This window comes from Anastrepha ludens, chromosome 5, assembly GCF_028408465.1.
Source record: "Anastrepha ludens isolate Willacy chromosome 5, idAnaLude1.1, whole genome shotgun sequence".
Classification (NCBI taxonomy): domain Eukaryota; kingdom Metazoa; phylum Arthropoda; class Insecta; order Diptera; family Tephritidae; genus Anastrepha; species Anastrepha ludens.
This window is the reverse complement of record NC_071501.1, coordinates 12,497,800-12,521,699: the sequence shown is the minus strand read 5'-3', so window position 1 is coordinate 12,521,699 and position 23,900 is coordinate 12,497,800. Positions and strand designations below refer to the sequence as shown.

The 23,900-nt window shown below is 36.2% G+C and overlaps 1 protein-coding gene across 1 annotated transcript in view; it reads left to right on the top strand.

Annotated features, from left to right (window-relative positions):
• LOC128863155 (uncharacterized) overlaps positions 1-23,900 on the top strand; it is a 207,107-nt gene that overhangs the window by 162,022 nt on the left and 21,185 nt on the right. Inside the window, exons 11-12 of the mRNA XM_054102130.1 lie at positions 14,554-14,676; positions 22,241-22,379. Of these exons, the coding sequence (XP_053958105.1) occupies positions 14,554-14,676; positions 22,241-22,379 (262 nt within the window). The remainder of the gene's footprint in view (positions 1-14,553; positions 14,677-22,240; positions 22,380-23,900) is intronic.

Genomic DNA, 23,900 nt, shown 5'->3' with positions numbered 1-23,900 from the left:
TTATTCCTTTCTTGTTTGAATACTTGCGTATATTTTCCATTCTACTTAATATTTGTGGAAAAATTAAAACCATTATATTTGTTTTGTGTTTGTTTAATGAAACACAAAACTTTTCAATTCTCAAAATATTGCTAGAAAAAAGAAACTTAACATTTTTGGTGGAATCCTTAAGCTCTCAGTTATTAGGATATTTCAGGGAAATATACTAGAAATGTTTGCAACATTTTTTATTTTTTTTTTAATTTACTAATATATATTTTTTCATGTGAATATTATTTTTATAATAAAAATTAACCAATTTGATTTAGATTAAGTCTTTATTGCTTAACAGTTTTCTAATGACTGATGTGCAGTAGCTTCCAAATTTAAATGTGCGCATAAATGTTTACCTACCGAATATGAGGAAAATACTCTACATACCCAACTTTGTGTTTTCGTTTTTCATTGCTCCCAAGCAGGAAATTATTTGCTTTCAGAGAAATTGAGTAAATAAATAATTGAAATATGTTTTTGAAAAATATGCATTTTGAGTCCTCTTGCTCCACTTAAGTCGCACATCCATATTATATTATTGATATTAATGTAAGTCCGACTAAACTAATGTGACAACAAAGGTAGATGGCCGCGCGAAGGCTACATAAATGAAATGATTAGAAGTGGAATGAAATTAAAATTAAAATTAACTAATCGTTTGTAAATTTCTTGTCAAATATGCCAGGGTAGAAGATTTTCTGCGTCGTGCAGGTACAAACGAGTTCTTAATGTATTTTATTTGTAATTATTGTCCTATAAAATTTGGAAAATAAATTTAGCTTAAACTACATATTGTAGTAGGCACCACCATGGCGTCGCAAATGTACGAGTACTTATAGATTACAATCATTATAAAAATCCACTAAAAGAGGTAACTAAAGTTCTGAGCCTTCCACGCCTTTATTTCAATAGCCCGCAGCCATGAAAAAGTGAAGAAAAATGTATCTGAGATAACTGAAAGAAGTCCATTCAATATCCACCGTAAGGCAATTCAATTCCGATCTACAATAATTGAAAATAAAAGAGTTATTATATCCATATTAGCAATGTGTACGAACACCATTGCCTTTAAGCAATACATTTCCATTTACGCCTTAATGTAGACTAATCAATCTATAGGATTAAAGGAACCTTGAAGAGTCTGTATTTGCTTGTAAAAACTTCACCTTTTCCACCCAACTGTACTCTTGCATAGCTGGCGGCATAAATGTATGTATGTATTAATGTATTTTGTAACAGTACATTCGGAAGTAAAAGTGAAAGTGTGTGTGAAACAAAAGACAAGACAAAAAAAAAATTGGATGAGAAAGTGCACCCTGCTAACGAGTGGAGAAAAATCGTAATTGATTGGAAAGGAGTGAGCTGCGAGTGAGTGGATGAAGAGAATTGGCAAATGATGTAGTTTGTATGTATTGTATTTTTGTACAAGCGTACATTTTTACAAACATACATTAAATAAGGAATACGAAACGTGAATTGATTTGAGCACAATCCTAACCGCTGACACATAATTAATAATACACAGCTGGACACAAACGATTGTGCCATAGAAAAAGTGTTGCAATTGAATGTGTCTGATGGGATGCTTAATTAGTAGTCTCCGCAAGTGGCAGTAAAGCCTACTGGCATTTTCTCCTTAAGTGCATTTTTTTCTTAATTTCTCATTGTCTACAAGAATACGGATTTTTTTTTTGTATAAAAATCCTAACTTGAGTTTGGTAGTATAAAATTGTTTCCAAAAGAACGAAATACTTATTTTAATGAGTCTGAGTTGTTTGCCGTTTTGGTTCAGACTTAAATACGTGAAGTTCGAGTTGCAAGTAAAAAAATTCAAAGGAAGTTGATTCTTTCAACTTTATTCGCATCTGTATATAATAGAAAAAATTAAAGGGCCTCAGCAGTCATGTAAAAACCCAAATATCCATGTAGAAAATTAAGAAAATTTTTTATATTTTATGACTTCTCCCAGCACATTTGGGCTTAACATGCAGCCATTACAATTATCATTACCATTAATAATATCATTACAATTACCATTATAATTACTATTTCCATTACCAATACTATTGAAATTACCATTACCATTACCACAACTATTGAAATTACCCTTACCATTAGTATTACCATTACCATTACCACTACTGTTAATATTGCCTATTACCATTACCATTAATATAACAGTTATTATTACCAACACCTTCATTCTTACCATACCATTACTGTTACTATCACCATTACTATTACTGCGATCATAACCATTGTCAATACAATAACCATTGCCACAAACATTGTAATCACTATCATCCTCAGTACTATAACTATTATTATTATCATTACTATTATCATTACCATTACCATTACCACTATTACCATTGCCACTATTACCATTGCCACTTGCGTTGACTTTACAAATTCCACTGCTAATACTGTTAAGGCTACCATTACTATTTCCATTACCATTACTATTTTCATTACCATTACTATTATCATTATCATTGACATAGCATCACTATTTTCATTACCATTACTATTTCCATTACCATTACTATTATCATTATCATTGACAAACCATTACTATTTTCATTACCATTACTATTTCCATTACCTTTACTATTATCATTATCATTGACAATACAATTACCACTACAATTATCACTTCCATTACCATTACCATTACCATCACGTTTATTATCACCTTCACCATTATCCTTACCATCTATTTCAAAATTACAATCCCCACTACTAAACAGTTACTATTGCCATTACTGTATGATTACCATTGGCATTGCTATTATTATTTTCATTGCCATTACCATCACAATTACCTCAAATATCACAATGTCTATCTCCACTACTAACACCGTTACTATAATAATTTTTATAACCATTACTATCATCATTACCATTACCAATACTATTCACAAAAGCCTTACAAATGTCATTATATAATAATTTTCATTATCATTCTCAGCACCATTACCTCTATCATTACAATAATCATTACTAATTACAATCACCATTACTATGTTCAATATCATTACAAAAATACATATCAGTATCCTCACTTATCCTGCCATTACCACTACCTTTATAATATACGAGTATATTACTATAAATCTCTACTATTGCAATCATTACTATTCCCATTACTCAATACTATCATCATTACACATTTTACTCCACCAAGCCTACCGCCTATCCCAAATTAACTTTCTCTTACCCTCAACTTTCTACATTAAACTGACCCAAATCTTGATTGCATGCCTATCTCTATTGCCATCAGAGCCACTCATACATCTGCGCACCATTTGTGTATGTGTGACACACTTACACACTTACACACCAGCCACTACTAAGTGCTCCTTATCTTGATTACTTTTAAATGACCACAGGCGTTGAAATTAAATACATTTCCACATATCAGATGCTTTCATACGAGTATATGAGTAAATATGTATGTATGCACAAAATTTCTCTTCATTTGTGTTTCATTGCTCACAGGAATGCTTTACGCAACTTATTTTTCTTTTTAACCTCTGGCCTTCAATTCAAGCTTAAAACGGATAAAGTACATATAATGTATGCATTCAGTCCTTATGTCATATGGATATGTGTGAATGCGTAAAAATATATGGACAGACGTGAATTTGTGAGATTTCTTCTACTCATCACTGCTCATTCACTTTTGCTTCTTCACTTTGTACTTTTCCTTAACCGACTTTGATGAACTGACTAACTGCGTATGCGACGTGTCTAAGTGGCACTTGCTGGCAACGGAATATAAAAGTAAAGGCTTAGGAGATGGTAGTTTAAAAAAGTGTAGGACATTTATATCCAAGAATGCCGGTTAGTCAATAAAACATTCGTTTTAAATGTTGAATGTTTGTACTGCTCGCTTGGAGAATAGTTTTTAACATACCAATGTATGCTTTGCTATAAAAAACCCTGTAGTGAAAATCAGAACTAGTGAGAAAAAAAATTTAGTTCAGAAATTTTGCTTAAATTGAAATGCTGGAAGCCGAAGGTGTACAGCGGTGTTTGCTAACACCATTACGCTTTTTGGAATTCAGTTGTCATAAGATTGACAGCAGCTCGGAGCGTATCACGAAAAGCTATTGGCATTAGGTGATTCTATTGGATAGGGGATTCTGTTAATGGTGTCGAACGTTGTATTTTTTTTGGTCTACTATTAAATGGCAAAAATCTTGTTTTTATTGAGATTGTCTTCCAAATTTTGAAGCAACTGCAAAAAAATTTAAATTGATTGATATTTAAATTCCCACTCGAATTTACCAGAAAAAAATCCTCTGCTACTGCAGCAGTCTTTCTTACAGAATTTATTTGAGCTTAAACGAGATCTACCTATACCACGTTTGTTTTTTACTACTGCAGTAGTATATTTGTTTTTAAATTAAATGAATATTTAAATCCCAAGAAATTTAAATACTAAAAAAAATTAAATACTAAGTTTCTATAAATAGGCTCAAAAGTATAAAATATTTCTTCTAGACTAATGGAATCAGCTTCGATAAGTTTTGATTTAACAACATTCATTAAATATACGAGGGTCATTTCAAAAGGCAGTGCAGGGTAAGGGAAATGGCACTACGGCCACGTATTCAGGTTATATTTAGTTAGTATCATCTCGTAGAAGAACTCACACCAAATTTCAGTCAGATAGGCCCATTTCTTTGAGTTTGGCATTCGTTTGATTTGAGGAAGTTAAGTGATTTTCCTTTTCCATCACGATAACGCACCAGCTCAAGACTCAGAAGTTGTGGTCGCAAAATTAATAGAAAAAGTGTTCCAACTCGTTCAACACTCTCCCTTTTCTCCTGACTTGGCTCCTTCGAATCACTCGAACTACTAATTATTTCCCAATTTGAAGAAATGGCTGGCGGGAAAAGGTTTTATTCAAACGAGGAAGTGATTGCAGATGAGAATGGCTATGTTTCATACTTGGACAAACCCTGTCGAAAAAAAATTAAGTGTACCCCAAGCAATTAAATACTATACTTCTTTTGCACGGGCTTTTCGATCGATACTCGTCCTTCATGAGATTTAAAATGAAAAATGCATATTTTAGACTAGAATTGATATGATATTCGGGCCTTTGACTACCCCTAACCCCTTAACCAGTAATCGAGATTGATATCACAAGTTATAGATTTCGTTTTTTATGTTATCATAACTTTCTTGCAAAAAAAAGTTAGGGGATGCATTCTGCATGACTTTATTTATTTTTTCATTGCCGTTGTTTTTAGCTTCTTTTTAGAAAAAATTTGCGCATAGTCAGGAAACATATCAGATTTCAATGTTTTTGTGCTATGCGATCAGATTTTTATAGTTGTCCAATTTTACCAATATTTTGGTGAATTGGGTCCGAAAGAACATTTATAATATACAAGTCATTCGAATTGCTGGTGTATTATTCCGATGCGGCCCAAGAAATAATGACGAATTTGCTCTAATTTCAAATTTTCGGGAGAAATGGTCCGCACGGCTTCCAACAACCTATTACAAACGAATATGGCAATGGTTGAAATTGTGCGAAAAAAGTTAAATATGTATTCATCTAAAAATAGTTCATGATACGAATAAATTTTTGCTTTTACCCCTGTCCTTTACCTTTATGGACCACCAGTCATTATTATTATTATTATTATATGCCGAAACAAGGGATTACCATTATTATCGATTATTCGCTTTTGCCGTGATCTCGGGCCACGTTTGGTTTTTGTCGACTCATTATAATTTACTTTATCTGTTTGCTTAACGTTTAATTCTAATTGATTGTTTAATTCGAAGTGCAAGAATTATAAAATTAGTGGTTAGTCAGCTAATATAATTTATTATTTAATTGAATTACTAACATACAAGTGAACAATAATGGCAAGCGCCACATTTTTTTAGTGACTTCTCGTTTAAAGACCACAGCGAGAAATGGTATATGTATAGCGACAAATGATGAGATTTAGGATGACTGACTGTACCATAAACATGCTAACAAAGCGTAGTTATGTATTTGTATATCAATTTTTATTTATCTCAAGGAACCCGCTGTTTATTCATGGATAAAGAACCTGTTAAATTGTTGTATAATAAGGGCGGAATGGAACGAAGCTAAACACACTAAAGTAGTATGCGAGGGTACGCCACAAGGTGGTGTTCTATCGCCAATTCTCTGGCTACTCGCTGTTAATCAGTTACTAAAGAAATTTGAAGGTACGGCATCGAAACTAGCAGCATATGCAGATGACATAGCCACAGTAGGGACAGGCAAATACCTAAACACCGTGAGTGACATAATGAATAATGCATTCGCAGCAGTGCACCAATGAACAACACAGGCAGGCGTAGGGATAAATGCTTGATATGATACTTTTTTCTAGAAGGTATAAGCTAAATGACTTGGAACTAACTCTTAAAAACCACACAAAGTACCTTGGAGTAATTTTGGAGAGTAACGTATCATGGAAGTACAATATATTAGAGAGGAAGAAAAAGAGCAGCAACGCACTATACGCATGTAAAAAGATGCTGCGAGTAACATGGGGTCTATCTCCTGCTATAATGTATTGGTGCCACTCAGCTATAGTAAAGGCAGTATTACTACACGGCGCTCTGGTGTGGTGGACTGTGCTAAGAAAACCGACATATAAAAAGCGTACGGAAAGTATTCAACGTCTTGTTGCACTTTGCACAGCAGGTGCATTCAGACCTATTCCAATGGCAGCGCTTGAAAGAATACTCAACTTGTCACCGATGGATATTGCGGCGTAATACCTATCAGCTAAATCTGCCGTAAGACTCAACGCGACAGGCGAATTTAGCTGTAAAAGATTCGGGCATAGCTCAATAGGCATTAGTTATAGGGTCCAGACGAACTATATGACTCCGAAATGCAATTGGGTGAAAAAGTTCCGAACAACAATAGAATAAGAGGGGTGGAAAAAAGGAATGAAACCTAACCGAAATATTCTTAATATATTTACCAACGGCTCGATAATGGTAGATGGAGTAGGGGCAGGGATCGATTGCGCAGGGCTAGGCATCAGACAACCATTTAAGCTTCCTGACCATTGTAGTATTTTTCAAGCAGAAGTCTTTGCGAGATAGCAATCGCAAAGACAGCAAGCAACTCCGAAATAAATATATACGTTGACAGCCAGGCTGCGATAAAGGCAATAAACTCATATGAAATGTCAACTAAAAATGTTCTAAAAAGCAGGAAAGCCATAGAGAGATTAGCCGCAGACAGACGGTTGCATATCTATTGGGTACCCGGACATAAGGGCATCGCAGGAAACGAAATTGTAGATGAGATTGCCAAAAGCGCTGTTTACAGACAATTCTTACAAAAAAACGACATACTGAAACCTTTAAATACGGTATACAAAGACATCGCTGCGGACATGAAAATACGGATAGATAGGAGGTGGAATAATCTAGCCACTTGTAAAACCGCGAAAATCATGTGTACACAGAGTGCAGATAAATACGCCAGATTCGTATCTGTCGCTCTGTCTAGAAAAGAAAGCAGAACTATCGTAGGTATGCTGATAGGCCACAATTTTTTGGCGGCACACGCATATAAGATAGGAATCCGAAACACCGATAGCTGCAGATTTTGCAATGAACTTGAAGAGAGGGAAACGCTAGAACACCTTCTATGCTCCTGTCCTGCATTAGCTAGAACCAGATTAAAATGCTTAGGAGCTTTACAGTATGAGAAGTTAGAAAACCTCTCGGGGATAGAGCTCCAAAGTTTACTTAGATTCGCCAAAGACGCAGACGTATTACAAGATGTCTACTACAAAGAAACGTAAAGGTCTAGCTCCATCTGGTAACACTAAGGATCAATAGGTCTATGTGATGGCTTTCAGCCAGCCAGGTCAACCTGACCTAACCTAAGGAATGTGTCCATAACTTAAGGTATATGTTTTAATTCCTTTGTACTACTTTTTCTGCAAATACTTTAAGAACTTTGGAAGTAAGGAAACCACTCCTCACGCCTTCATTTGTTAATGACATCATCAATGGCAGTATTGGCTGCTTATTTCTTGCAGATGTAACTAATTTTAATATAAAAAAAATAAATAAATAATTGGGTCTTACGCCTTTTTTGGGCGAGCTCCTCCAACTATTTTTGGTGTGCGTCTTGATGTCTTTCCACAAGTGGAGTTACAGTTTTAAACAGACTCTGAATGGCAGCTGATTTTTTATGAGGAGCTCTTTCATGTCAGAAATACACTCGGAGGATTGCCATTGCCTGCCGAGGGGCGACCGCTAATAGCAAAACTGCTTCTATTAATTGGCGTTTCATATCGACTATTTCCTTTATTTTGCCATGACACACACTTCTCATTTTCTTTCGCCTTAACATCGTAAATTTTATTGTTTTTATTTTTCCTGTAATAACCTAAATTAATTTCTATGATTTTTATGAGAAACTTTCACTGCTCTAATCATTGTTTTCTTTTTCTTCATCTGAAGTATATTTTCGCAATAATAAGGAAAACACAAATCTGACGTCACGGAACATTGATTGTCGTTGGCACCCAGCATTGGCTGTGGCTATGACACAGAAACAAAAGAAAAAAAGGGCTGAAAACAAAAAAGGAAAACACAGAAAACAAAATGTGAACAAACTATAGACTAATGAAATCAATTTTATATAAGAAAACCATTACAAAAGTGTTCGAGCCGTTGCCTACACATATATGTGCATTTGTGTGTGTGTGCATGAAAGCATGTCAGTGTGAGTTATTGAACTTGAAAAGTTTTTACGAAGGCGTTGCAGAAGTGTCACCGGAGGTGTGGCGTCATTCGTTTGCATTAAATTTGTAGAACAAGCGAGTAGCTGCTAAAACGCCCATTGTCCGCCCCCTATTGAGGATGTAATCGCATAAGCGATTACAAAATGGGATGCTGGTGGGGCAAAGTTAAAATTGGCAAACGTTATTGCTTTTCATCTACAATTGAATTTTGCTATTTTGATTCATTTATTTTCCTTCTTTTGCCGGTCGTGCACAAAGCACACAATTTTCCATGAAATCAATATATTTTTGGGCTAAGTAATCGATTTTAAATTAACTTTTACTGCCATTTCCGCCGTGATATTTTGCCAACAACTTCCGAGCAATAAGTACACAAAGGTACGTATGTGTGTGTGCTTGTGTGTAGCGCATGCAATCCAGAAAATGAGAAGTGAGAACAAATGGCAATTCGCCACATTTACTGCTGCTGCTGTTGCTGCTGTCGTTGTCGTTTCTTTATCGTGGCCGCCTTTGTCGCCTTCGCCAGCTTCATAGCAGGTGTGATAAATGTTCGTTTATCGCTTTATTAAGATAAAATTGAAATATGAGCGTTGCTGCAATGCGTTCGAATTCGAAAATTACAAAAATAAAGTATTGAAAAGCGCAAAAGAAGAAAAGCAGCAAATATAATTGAACAGAGACGTTGGAATTGATCTATCTCAGAAGGCACCACTTCAAATGTAACAGTTTCTAGAATTGCTTTATTATGTTTCATTTAATGCGATTTGGCTTGCGCTCTCACAAGCTGTTTGAAGTGTGAAGTATAAATTGTAAGTAAATATTTAGTTCACAGAGTAAGCGAAGGATGCACGCGTTTGTGAAAATTAAAGTCAATAATGGCATTTCTTTTTCTCCGGTTTGATGCCGGTCAAAGTAAAAACGGGTGTATTTTTGGTATAGAAAGTTTCTCTTTTCAAGTCAAAGAAGTTTAATCGTACTAAGTCTTTTCTTTGTGGAGAATATATTGTATTTAAGACCGTCAAGGATAAAAATTAAGAAAAATCAACTGATTATTCAGCAATTTTTTTCAAATTAAACAAAAGGGAGTCAAAGAAGCTTAAAGACTTTTTTATATGGAGAAAATACTTAAAATCTTCAAGGAAATAAATTACAAAAAATCAATTGGATTATTCAGCAGCTTCAAACTTTAAACCGAAGCTAATCAATCGAGTGCTTTTTAGCGGCATGAGAACTATTGATATCGGTGACTATAGTTTGATAGCTGAGAAAAGCAAGCTGTGTTGGCATTTCTGTTCACTAAAGTTTGACAATTCATCAAACCAACAACACATCAACCATTTAACGCCAGAATAAAGCTGCCAAATTCTGAAAATTTACTTAAAACACAATAAAACGTGTTTGCGAAGTTCATAGAGCACTGACGACATCATCGGTTCATATTTTCTCGAAATCCAGAAGAAGCTGCAGTTAAGGTGAATGGTTAACGCTATCCCATGTAATCCCAAATTAAAGATGAAGGAAAAGAAGATACAAAGCCAAAAAAGTAAAACGTTTGCGAACGAAATTTTCAAAAAAGCAGCGCTCACACTTATATATACTACTGTGGAAAGTAAGGTGAATTTGGTTGTAAAACGAAAAATCTTTATTTATTCTTGTAAATCAATTTCATCCCCTTCAAAATAATCCCCTCCCGATGAAATACACTTATGCCAACGATTTTTCCAATCCCCGAAACATGCCAAATAGTCCATTTCCTATATAGCCATCAGCACCTTCTTCGATTCAGCTTTTATCTCCTCAATCGACTCAAAACGCGTTCTCCGGAGTGGTCTCTTGAGTTTTGGGAATAGCCAGAAGTCACACGGAGCCAAATCAGGTGAATACGGTGGTTGCGGAACGATATGCGTGGAATTTTTGGCGAAATGATCACGAAGAACGAGTGCAGTGTGAGACGGTGCATTATCGTGATGCAAAAACCAGGAGTTGTTAGCCCATAATTCTGGTCTTTTTAGACGAATTGCTTCACGTAAACGACTCATAACGCTCAAATAATATTCCTTATTAAAAGTTTGGCCAGGTGGAAGGAATTCATAGTGCACCACACCACGAAAATCGATAAAAAATGGCATCATGACCTTTATTTTGAACGACTTTGACGTGCTCTTTTCGGTCTGGCCTCGCCTTTAGCACGATATTCGCTTGATTGGTCAGTTGTTTCAGGGTCGTAAGCATAAACCCAAGTCTCATCTCCCGTAATGATGCATTTGAGCTTGTCCTGATAGTCTGAAAGCATTGTTTCACACGCATCAACGCGACGACTTTTTTCCAAGAAAATGAGAGTTTTCGGTACCAAACGAGATTTGACTTTTCGTAGGCCCAAATGGTCTTTCAAAATGGTTATTACAGATCCTTCTGATATTCCGATCTTATCAGTAAGGTCTTTAACAGTCAACCGACGATTTTTGAGCACTAACTCGTTCACTTTATTGACGCGTTGGTCATCTGTTCACGTCGATGGTCGTCCGGAGCGCTCCAAGTCATCAACACGTTCTCGACCCTCTTTGAAGTCTTTGTACCACTTATAAACATTTCTCTGCGACATGGTCGAATCACTAAATGCCTTCTGCAACATGCTAAACGTTTCCGCAGCCGAAATTTCATTCCGCAAACAAAATTTGATGGTACTTCTCTGCTCAATCAAATCAGACATTGTAAAAATCGAAAAATGCACTCTTGGTCGTTTGGTAAACACAAACGTAAATATATTACTGATAATGACATTCACATGAAAGTTGGCTCAGATGTTATTAATAGTTCTACCAACTCATGAAAAAAACAACTAGAGCGAAATTTTAATCCCGCGAAGTTTGACAAATAAATTCCCCTTACTTTTTGCCCACAGAGTATATAATATATATTTATATTTTTTTACGTGGAGCTTTTTCATGGCAGACATACACATACACCATTGCCTGCCGAGGGTCGACCCCTATTATTTTCCTTCATTTTGGTGTTTCACCGGGATTTGAACCTACGTTCTCTCTGAATTCCGAATGGTAGTCACGCACCAAGGCTACGGCGCTACCAAGTCGACTACGGCGGCCGCCGGACGCACAAATATTATATTTAATGTTGTATAGATTGGATGGCAAGCTTCTTCCACACATTCTGAGTAAAACGTTGAATATTTTAATGCAAGTTTTTAAATTTATAAAATTTTTGTGCAACTTTGTGGAACTTTCATTTACCAGGTTTTTGTTATACAATGAGCTATGTTTTTGCAAAAAAAAAAAAATAAGAAAAAAAATTTTAAAAGAAAAGTTATGTGACTATTGTAAAAAGGATAAAGTTACCTAATTATGTGAGCACAAGCAAAGGTAGACAAGCACGGTCGAAAAAAATTTTGTGTAGCTGCACTTTGGTAGTTCGGTCTATTTTACTATATGGACACTACGACGCAAGTGGTCATCAACTCAAAAGGCAAAAAGCAGCTTCCAAAGAACTGCATTTTTATGGAACACTGACGCTTTAAGGACCTCCCCTAATAAAGAGCTCGAGGTGCTAGTCAATTCGTCTGTTTAAAACTGGTAAGAAAACACGTGGCCTCCGCTACAGCGCATAGACATAATAGTATGGCGCTAGGCAAGGCCAGCCAGTTCGGAAACGCTTCTATATGGCTTGATGACGTAGAAGCAAACTTAAAAGCGATGAACGTTCGTAATTGGAGAAATGAGGCGCGAGAGAGGCTGAATTAGAGGAGGATTGTTGATGAAGCTATGGTTCACCACAGACTGTGAGCTAAGTGAGGGAAATATCTTCGCGAATAGCCACAAGGCCGTAAAATCAGTGGAGGCAGATACTAAGATCCAAAATTCCTCAGAAATGTCTCAAAACTCTAAATTGTTTTAGCACCGTTTCAAGGTTAGCCTCATATATCCGCTGCATAGGACATTGAAAGGAATTTCATGTCCGTTGAGCTAGCCAGAAGTCTTCTACTTCTTAAAAACGGGGGCAATATTGGAATTCCTATGGCAACTTTCAAATTAAGGATAAAAAATAATATGCTCCAGGAGGCCACTAAGTCATGAAGAGAAGAAAATACTTGTGTCAAAACCAGGCTAATTTGGCCGCAAGTGGAGAAGAAAAGGTCAGCAGAATTATTCAACCTCTTCAGAGAGAAAATCTTTACGGTCGAGGCTTGTATCGCCGGTCATTGGCTGTTAGGTAGGCGTTCTTCTGGGCTAGTAGTACTTTCTCATGAATACTGCAAAAGTTGTAGAGACGAGAAAGAGGAAGAAACAGTAGAATACTTCCTCTGTTATTATCCAGCCTCAGCTAGGAGTAGAGCAAGGTTGCTGGAACATTACTATTTTGGCTCTCTTGCGGAACTATCCGGTGTTGAGATAAAACCTATCCTACACCTCTTGAGAGAGACTAACTGGTTTCATGAAAAATAAACAGTAAATTTCCCGTATTACACAGTGGGACCACAACGAACCTCCATGGTCTAAGTGAGTTAGCTACTCCAAGCTGACTGCCACAAGAGCCTAACCTAGCCTGCAGATATCGATAAACGGGCACTACAGAATTTAGTGGCCCTTTGAGGTGAATGCAATTGATTCAAACAGCGCTATTTCCCTCTCAGTTAGCTCCCTTTGAACGGGGTCTTATTTATTAGCCTTGATATACTCAACTGAAACTGTTTACTATTTGTGAACTTTTAGGTCAATGGTAGCCAGAAATTATTCATCACTTAAATTATTTCCCATTACTTTGCTTCATTTAAATAATTTAAATGGTTTTGGACTACGCCGAATTCCAACTAAAGTTTATATATAAAAGATGTGACAGTTGATACAAATTATTAAATTATGTTATAATTAGTAGAAAAAGTAGGAAAAAGTAGTTTTATTTATATGAAGAGTCGATTTTTTATATAAATCAGAAGCATGTGTGTCATTTCGATTTCTTCGTACACCCAAAAGCCACGAACGTCATATTTCTCATAATCTAAAATATTTTTCACTTCAATGCACACACCTAAGAAAAAATCGAAACATTCAACATCCAACACGCACACCTGCACTTTATCCACACCAATTACCTGCTTGGCCGTTCTCATAGCAGCTGCTACAATCTATATTTATCCTGCACTCACGCTGCCTTCGGTTATTGCACACACACGGTTTTTATTTTTGCCCATTATTTCTCGTATTAGCGCAATAGATATAATGTGAAAGTAAAGCAGAAGTTGCTTTTCTCCACACTTTTCAACTAACCGAAAAAACGCGCATAACCTTCGTATCTTTCAAGAATTTTCGTAGAAAATAGAGAAAAATAGGAAATAAATAAATAGCAAAGATAAAAGTGGCGTCCAGCGATGGAGTGTTGAGGGACTATATTCGAATATATATATCCACACTTACATTTTCTCAGCATCGAATTGTCTTATACACCGGCAGCTTTTTCACTTCCAACGCAATATCTAGACGTACTTATTACTTTCGCACCTTTTTTCAATTTCTAAATATTATTTTAATATGTGCAACGCTTTAAGCCAATTCTCACCCATAAGTTGCAGACTTGTGTGTATTTGTATGTGTGTATGTATGTGCGTACGTATTTATTCTTCCTTAGTACTCACATCATTTTCGAAGCATCTTTTTCATAATTTCTTTTGTGGTAAAATATTTTTTTCATTTCTCCATTTTATTTTCTGTTCTATTTATTCCACTTCTAGCTTTTGGGAAACCGACCTCCGTACGGTGCGAAAAACGAATCGTTCGACAATGCGACGCGGCAAGGGCGCTGGTGCTGGATATGGCGCAGGAGCTGGTGGTGCTTTCGGCGATATGGGATTACCGTAAGTGTTGCAAATATGAATGAAAATGTATGTATTTATGTGTATCTTAAGTATGTTTGTTAGCTAGCAGAGGTTGATATGTACGTATTTAGTCATGGTTTGTTACGTATACGCACCGGGTGGCGAAATTAGCTACTGCGGCGTGTGGACTGGAAGGAATGCGGTTAAATAAATTTTGTCTTTTCGTTTGTGTTTTTTTAGGCTGGACAGATATTTTTGTCGCATGCATATTACAAAGTTGTGGCTTTTTATATATTTTTTTATTTTCTTATAAAAATATAGTTTATTCCACAGCAAAAATCATATAACTAAAAAAAAAATTCCACAAAATTCAGGATTTCTAAACACTCAAATTTCAATTTAGCAAAACTAAATTTCAATCATATTTCACAGTTTGTAATCAGAATTAATCTTGTTCTATAGCTCAATTTTATAAACGTTTAAGGCACCTTTCTGGTCTAGAGACGTGAAAATTGAAGGTGTTGAAAATTGAAGAAAAACAATCGGTATCCATTGAGAATCATTTTTATTCATTAGATCAATTCTTTATTTACAAATCAAAAACAATAAATATTATTTTCAATGGCAATAAAAAAAAAATTTATCAGGTACTTCTGAAAAAAAATTCGGCCGATTATTCATCTGGATATATGTCGCTATGCTTGGTAGCAAATTAAAAGAAAAAAAATTCTACATATTTTATCTGTTTATTGGAAAAACAAAAAAAGGATTTTCTTCACGTTCTCGCTCTTAAAAATAATAGAAAATTTTAAAAATAAAATTATAACTCCGCTACCCGCGAGAGCCACTAGTCTACTCAATAACATATTAAAAATTCAAATCAATCGGTTCAGTACTTTTTGAGAAATTACCAACGTCAACTCGGAAAAACTAGTTTCGAGAAAAACACGGTTAACGCGCTTACACCTGGGCGACGTACTCCAAACAGCTCTCGTTTTAAAGGACTGTAACTTCTAAACTACAACGAATTTCAATATAGAAATTTGAAAGCCTATTTTTGAAAGTATAAACTATCATGTCAGGTCAGTCCATAAGTGCGTGCGTATTTTACCCATAATTTCACTTTTGTACAATTTTTGCATACATAAAACTATTCGCTAAATATAATGGAACTATTTACATTTTCTTTGATACATTTGGCATTCAACAAGTGATTTTAATCGCGGATAGAAGCAGGTTCGCCGCCGTAGCCGAATGGGTTGGTGCGTGACTACCATTCGCAATTAACAGAGAGAACGTCGGTTCGAGTCTCGGTGAAACACCAAAACTAAGAAAAACATTTTTCTAATAGCGGTCGCCCCTCGGCAGGCAATGGGAAACCTACGAGTGCATTTCTGACATGAAAAAGCTTCTCATAAAAATAGTTGCCGTTCGGAGTCGGCGTGAAACTGTAGGTCCCTCCATTTGTGCAACAATATCAAGACGCACACCACAAATAGGGAGGAGCTCGGCCACACACCCAAAAAGGGTGTATGCGCCAATTATATATATGGGGCATTCTTCGCCAACCGGACACCCCCATCTGCCCAGAACAGTTTTTATAAAAAAAATTTTTCCCTATGCCGAAATAAAAGCTTATGTCATGTACTTTAATTTGTCATGTGGCACTTTTTAAATATTCAAGATGGACGACGAATATTGACAAATATGTTGGAAGCTTAACAAAAGATTCGAGTCTGCAGCACCAGTACCAGAAATACTAAAAAGCCATTCCTTCCAAATCTCAAACAAAAAGGAAGTGATTATTAAAAGATTTTCCAATTCTCCAGAAGAAAAAAAAGTTTTACTGTGAAAAAAATCCTGTATTATGAAAAAGAAATTCCAATTTCAGCAATTTCCTTCAATATTTATATTCAGCAGCGAACCCAGAAACCCCCGAGCATCATGTCGATATTCGTCGTCCATCTTGAATATTTAAAAAGTGCCACATGACAAATTAAAGTACATGACATAAGCTTTTATTTCGGCATAGGGAAAAATTTTTTTTATAAAAACTGTTCTGGGCAGATGGGGGTGTCCGGTTGGCGAAGAATGCCCCATATATATATATATACATTTATATATTATATATATGTATATAAAATGGAATCTTCAAACGCGTTTAAGAGAAATATTTTGTATTTTTTTAATAAAATTGGTAAAAATGCAACAACTGTTGCTGCAGAAATAAACACTGTTCACGGAGAGGATACCGTGAGTGTAAGGACTACGCCAAAATGGTTTTCAAAATTCCGAAGTGGTAAATGGGGCGAGGAGGATGCCATGCGCACTGGTTGTCCTGAAATCTTTAACTCCGACGCATTGCTCGAACTCGTGGAAGCTGAGCCAAATTTGACAGTCGATATGATAGCTGAGGGATTGAATTCATCACATGGAACAGTTCGCAGGCACCCGGTTCAGTTGGGAAAGGTTTCAAAGTTGGGAAAAGGGGTTCCGCATAGACTTTCCGTCACCAACCTTCAGCAGAGAGTGAATGTGTGTTCTCAGCTGCTGCAGCGGCTTGAAAATGAAAGTTTTTTGAACTGTATCATTACTGGTGATGAAAAATGAGTCCCTTACAATAAACTCGTTCACAAACGCCAATGGTTAGATAAAGATGAGACACCGGAATCGACCCCTAGAGATGGTCTTCACCCCAAGAAGATTCTCCTCTCTATTTGGTGGGATGTGGCCGGTATTGTTTATTATGAACTTCTGGAGCCAAACCAGACGATAACTAATAATCAGCAGATATCAAACCTGAATGAGGCACTTAAAAAAAATCGACCGTCTTTGCGTCTAAGTTTTGTTTCACCACGTCAACGCAAGACGTCACACCGCAAAGCAAACATTAAGCAAGCTGAACGAGCTCGGATGGGAGCTAATGCCACATCCACCAAACTCTCCGGATATTGCACCTTGTGATTATCACCTTCTCCGTGGACTTCCGACCCATATGAGTAACAAGAACTACTCCTCAAAAAAAGCTATAAAAAGGGATATCGAAGCGTACTTTGGTTCCAAGGACAAACAATTTTTTGGGGAATTAAAAATTTGCCTAAACGTTGTGAAGACATTGTAAATAATGAAAGAAAATATATTATTGATTAATAAATACTTTAAACATCTTTTTTATTAATTTTAAAACCACCTTTAAAAAACGAACAAACTTATGGACTGACCTGATAACATGAAAAAAATTAAATTTTTCGAAATGCTAGACCAGAAAGATGCCTGAAGTTAATAAGGTGAAAGTGTGAAGTCCAGTGGAAATCTCTTTAATTCTCGAATTCGTTTTTTTGTTGTAGTTTTGTGTGTACCCATGTACAAAAAATGCAGAGCATCATCAACAAAAAAATATTTTTGACTTTGAATTTTTCTAACTTACATTTACTTGTGATGTAATTTATATAATTCCTGGATTAAGTCCATTAGGTCATAAATACGATTTTTTGAAAGATTTTCGAAACCATTTATTCTAAAATAGTCAATAAATATTCTGACTTTAAACTAAGTAATATAGAACTATAAGTAAGATATCTACATCCAGCGACAAAATAGTAGCACATCAAGAATTTAACCAGTTGTTTTTTTGTTTTTTTTTTTTTTTGAATGTTCGTTTTTTTTGTTATAATATATTATTATTTTTGTATTGTAAAGCTAGAATTCATAGACTCAGAAAAATTATATAAATTGAGTTTTGAAATTTTACGCAAAAATTATTATCAACTAACTTACCATCTTAATTCCGTGGATTTTATGAGAACTTGAAGTGAGATTTTCAAATTGCAAACTTAAAGCTGCTGAAAATTTTCAATATTTTCCTTTTTCTTCTTATAATTTTGATCATATAAAGAGTATACGAGAAAGGTTGAAAAATATTTTGATGCTAAACAAATTTTTCGACTCCTACAAAGAGCAGGCCAGTGGCAAAGCACGCATTAGCTTTACCTCCATACATATATAATGAACAGTAAAAAAACAAATAGTTGCTTTGTGTTGATTTGCTACTATGTCATCACTTTTATGATGGTGATCTTCAGAGCATCCCTACTGAGAATGAGGCATCAACATAGACCGCTACGCCAAACACCCTGATTTAATGCGTAGATTTTTGGTGTATGACGATGAGAGTTTCCGAGCTACGTTTATAAATTTATGGGTCATTTGGACTATTCATTTTTCTGTGGTCTTAGGGAGAGATTTTTCCAGCAAACGATCTGCTTGGGGCGGGAAGTGATTCCAGTATTGCAACCTCATCCTCGAAAGCTTATATCCAAAACATATCCATTTATCAACTATTTTGAGTATACGCCTTTTCTTCAAGCCTTCCTAAAAATATTTTTAATTAACGTTAAAATCTCGTAAAGTAAAATAAATATGCGTTCGTGTGGCTCTGGTAAATTTCAACTTTATTTGATGGAAACTTTACAATTTTTAGTTAATCCAAGCGAAAAAGAGGGCACGAGAGAGCGGGTTGAACCGTACTTTTTTCTACTTTATTTTTTAAATTAAAATTGCTATGGCAGTGTATGCATATACCAGTATGTAGCCAACTAATTTGTATCAATTGCTAAATACTGTTCCGTAGCGGAAACTTTAAGAAAAGCAAAATAAAAAAAAACAAAAAATACAAAAAAAATTATTCATAAAAAAGCAGCAACTAAAAAAATTTACGCTAACTGCAGAAGAGAAAAACTCAGCAGCTGACTATGGCAACCAGTGCCAACAATTGTTTTTACACAACACACAAACTGCTGCTTGAGTTTCCCAACTAGTAAATATTACAAATACAAATGCCACATTTTTTTTTTTTGTACAATGCACCAAGGCAAGCAGAAATGGTAATGATACTGAGAATGAAAACGAGCAGAGAATACAAATGCAAATGGAAATGATAATAAAAACGAAAATGAAAATTTTAAATGAACTGGCAAAACGGCGAAAGTGGTAAATAAAATTCAATTTTAATTACGTATACGCCATGTCGCTCAATACAAAAGCCTAGAACGAAGCAGCTGTATCGCAGTCAGTAGGGCGAAATGAGAATAAGTGAAGTCAGAGTAAAAGTTGAAGCGAAGCTAAAGACAGCAAATCATGAAAATATGTTTATATGGAAGCACACGTACATGTGTATGTATGTGTATATATTAAGGTGTCGCACGAAAAGAAGTTGCGGGGTTTTCAGCGAAATGGAAAAATTTTTGTGTTCTAAAACTACCACTAAAATAGTTCGGAAAAATATTAGGATTAATGCGAGCTGGCTACAATGATTTGCCACCTAAGGTTCAAATCGATTCTTTAAAAACAACCTAGGTAGGTAGGTAGACAGGATGGCAAGAGTACCCCAGGTACACTCCGCATAATGTGGACCATTACCTGTGCAAAGAAACATTTTTGGGAAGAGAAAACCTTCTACAGCCATCGAGTGATGTTGGTGTAATGGAGGAGAGAAAAGGGATCTAGGCTGGAGAATTTCTTCAAGTCATCCCCAAAGGACGCGCTAAGGAATCTCAAGCGCCTAGCCGCCAGGGCCGGACATTTGCAGAGAAAGTGTTCAACAGTCTCTTTCTCTGCAGAATCCACACAGCTTCTGCAATAGGGGTTGCACGGAATTCCAAGCTTCTCCGCATGAGTACCGATCACCTAGTGACCAGTGAACACCGCAATGAGTTTGGAAATTGAATAGCGAGGGATACACATCAACTTAAGCGTTCTTTTTCTGCAAAACAAACCTAGTTAAAAAAAAATTATTTCCAAAAAGTCAACATACAAGTCAACACTTTTGCAACTTAATGGGGTGTACTGATAAATGCGAAACAAAATTTGAGACGTGAATGAGTTGATTTTCCCAGTAGTGAAATGGATGAGAAAACAGAAAATAGAGAAAAATATGATAACTCGAAAGTATAAATCTCTTGAGATCTTGCTGAGTTATTAAAATTGTCCTCAAACCTAGTTTTAGCCCTCCGTTGGACACCTTATTTTTTAGCCTTCGGTTAGGCACGCGAGTCTGGCCTTTTGTCATACTGCTCGAGGATCCTTTTAAAAAGGTTCTGCTCATAAATCGATAGAAAGTTAAATTTGAGGAAGCTACCTTGAACCTCAAGCCGTTAGCTATAATGGAAATATGTTAAATTTACGTCCAAAGTCGGAAAAGCCTGTGTGCCGGGTGCCCAACGGAGGGTTAAAAACAAGGTTTGGTCTCATCTGAGGAGATGAAAAAGAGGCACAAATATTTAAAGTATTAAATTCGAATTAAAAAAATCGTTTTTTAGAGGTATTCGTAAATCGGTGCAACATGCGTAAATCCAAATACAGGGTGGGCCATATAGAGTTTACTTTTTGAACCACCTATTTGTTTGAGAATGGTAACACAAATGACGTCAAATGTGTTCATAATTTACTTAAAGGTTTGACATTTACGAAATGGGACGCTATACGCTTGCACAAAATTGAGAAATATTGAAAACCTATTTCCAAATTGGTGAGTCTTCTTCTTCTTCCGTGGTTACAGTAAATGGTGAGCGTTCCCGTGACATGCTCATCGAGTTTTTGTTTCCAAAAATTGAAGAGGATGTCACACTGCCAAAATTACACTCGAACTTTTGGCTACCGTTTTTGAATTCCGATATCAATTGGCCGCCTCGGAGCTGTGATTTAAGCCCGTTGGACTATTTTTTGTGGGGAGCCGTTAAGAACAAATGCTATGCGAACCATCCAGAGACGATTGATGCTTTAAAACACGAAATCGAAGTTGCCTTTCGTGAAATTGGAGCCCAAACAATCGAAAATGTGCTTAAAAATTGGGTTGATCGAATGACCTACTGAAAAGCCAGTCGAGGCAGTCATTTGAACGATATTATTTCGCAAAAATATTCCTCAGTTTTTTTTTTAAAGCCAATTAAAAAAGCAAATTTTACATGGCCCACCCTATATTTCGAGAGGAGCGCAAAATTAAGCATCCAACCTTGTTACTAAATAATGTTTTTACTGTAATAAATAAATAAAAATATTTTGAATGACAGAAGCCTGTATTTGGAGGTCCAGCTTGTAAACTCCAGCTGTCTGCTTTACAGGTGTCAAATATGATTGAGGTGCGACGCCACCCAAAAATTATAAATATTCCTATAGGGTGATTAATTTTGTGCCACCTTCACTTCACATAATTTCGACAGAAAACCACTACCGGAGAGGGCTGCATCCTAATGTTTGCACATTTCTACTGTAACAAGGAAAGCAGCAGCTAAAAGTAGCTACGCTAATACAAGAAACAAAAAAAAAAAAAAAAACATTCAAATGAAGTGAAGCTTTGCATGAATTAAAGCGGATAGATCCTATGCACTTTGCTACGTTCTTTCATTCATTCAATTCGCGTTTGTTCTACTTACGTGAATTGAATTTTTTTTTTTTTTGCTTTGTTTTTTTTGTTATTTTGTTTTTTGTTTTTTTGTTCTTGTTTTTTTCTTCGTTTTTTGAGTGTTTTGGATTATTTGGTTACACTATTTCTCTTTCTTAAATTATTTTGCTCACTCACTTTTCTGTTTCTTCTTCCTACCCGCAGCGGCTATCAGGGGCTGGATGAGCCACGTACTCGTGAGTTGGACACTGTGTTGGAGCAGGCATTGAAGGAGGCTGAGGACGATGCTACATTCAAGAAGGTCAAGCGCATGAGTTACTCTAGCAATGCGGCAGGTGGTGAGGTGAGTACGAAGGTGTTTTGTTTCAATGTAGGTGTATTGTTGGCTGTAGAAAATTGTGCAGAAGAAAAAACCCTTAAACGCCATTGTATTCATTATAAGCATATTGCGTTTATTTCTCTCATTTTCATACATTTTCTGCCATTCTCCGCAATTTTCTAGCATTTTATTGCAATTATTTTTTTCTTTTCTTCTTTTTTGTTAATCTCCCATTTTGAAGCGTGCGTAGAAAGCTGTGAATAAATTGTATGCACAGGAATAAATGAATGAATGCGCGTAAGTCGTGAATAAAATTAAAACGTGCATTGTGTGCGCGCACGCTCCCTTGTGGTGGCGCATTTGTGTTTAACATTAAGCACTTGGGGGAGATAACAGCAAATGCGTCACTACCAACTGCTCCCGAGTGAGTGAGAGTGTGCTTACTGTGAAGGATTAGCTATTTGTTGGGTGATTAGTGGTTTTCATTTACGGACGGTTGCTTGAGCGCACAAAATTAGCAAGTGAAAAGTTTTCGAGGTCATAAAATACATTTTTAGCTTAAAATAGGGTGTATTTATATGGTTTGAAATCAGTTATGGAACTAATAGCTGGCCATTTTTTTGGTGTTTTTTTTCAATATTTGAATAAGAGAAAATCCGGTGGGTGATTCTGTGGCTAAGATAATTGGTTGTATCAGAGTATGCGCCGTGTGAGCACCTACACTGCACTTGTCTAGTGAAATTATTTACACATTTTTGTTGTTATTAGCCACTTTTAAAATATATTGCAGTATGCGCGTAAATAATGTTAATATATTAGGTGGATTAAAAAAGTTCTCAACGAAGAATTAGTTTCTTATAATTGTGTAACAAAAACGCGAGCTGGCTTGGCTTAGCCTATTGACTCCTTGGGACTCTTCAAGTCGTCTGGTCCTGATGGCATCATACCTGCCCAACTGCCGAGATCTGCGGAGGTGTCATACTGTTGGTTGAGCTCCATCTATGCGAGCTGCCAGGGGCTATATGCCGGGATTTTGGGGACTGTGAGAGTTATGTTCATAGCCAAGGCAGGCAAGAGCTCACATGTTTCCCCTAATCAGTCTCTCATCTTTCTTGCGGAAAACCTTTGAGAGACTGATTGACCTGCACATAAGAAGAAGGAGTCTCTATATCAGAAAGAACTCGCAGTTGGTACCTTCCTCGACATTTAGTAACGTCCTTCCGGGGTCAATCAATAAATCTCCGACCTTTCCAGATTTAACTACAGAATGCTTAGCGACAAAACAGTCGTGGCAGAGTGGGACGGCTTCTATCTTCACCGACAGATGACTAGGGTACTCCGCAAGGCGGTGTTCTCTCACCACTTTTCTGGGTTATTGTTATCAATGACTTACTGGAGAAGGGGCTGTAGGGTGATTGACCTAGAAGAAAGTTTGTAGATACCCTGTACAATTTGATGTAGGGATATCTGAACGTAGTTATACGATGGGCAGCGGACTGCGGCCTATCGGTTAATCCTCATAAGACGAAACTCATCTTATTCTCG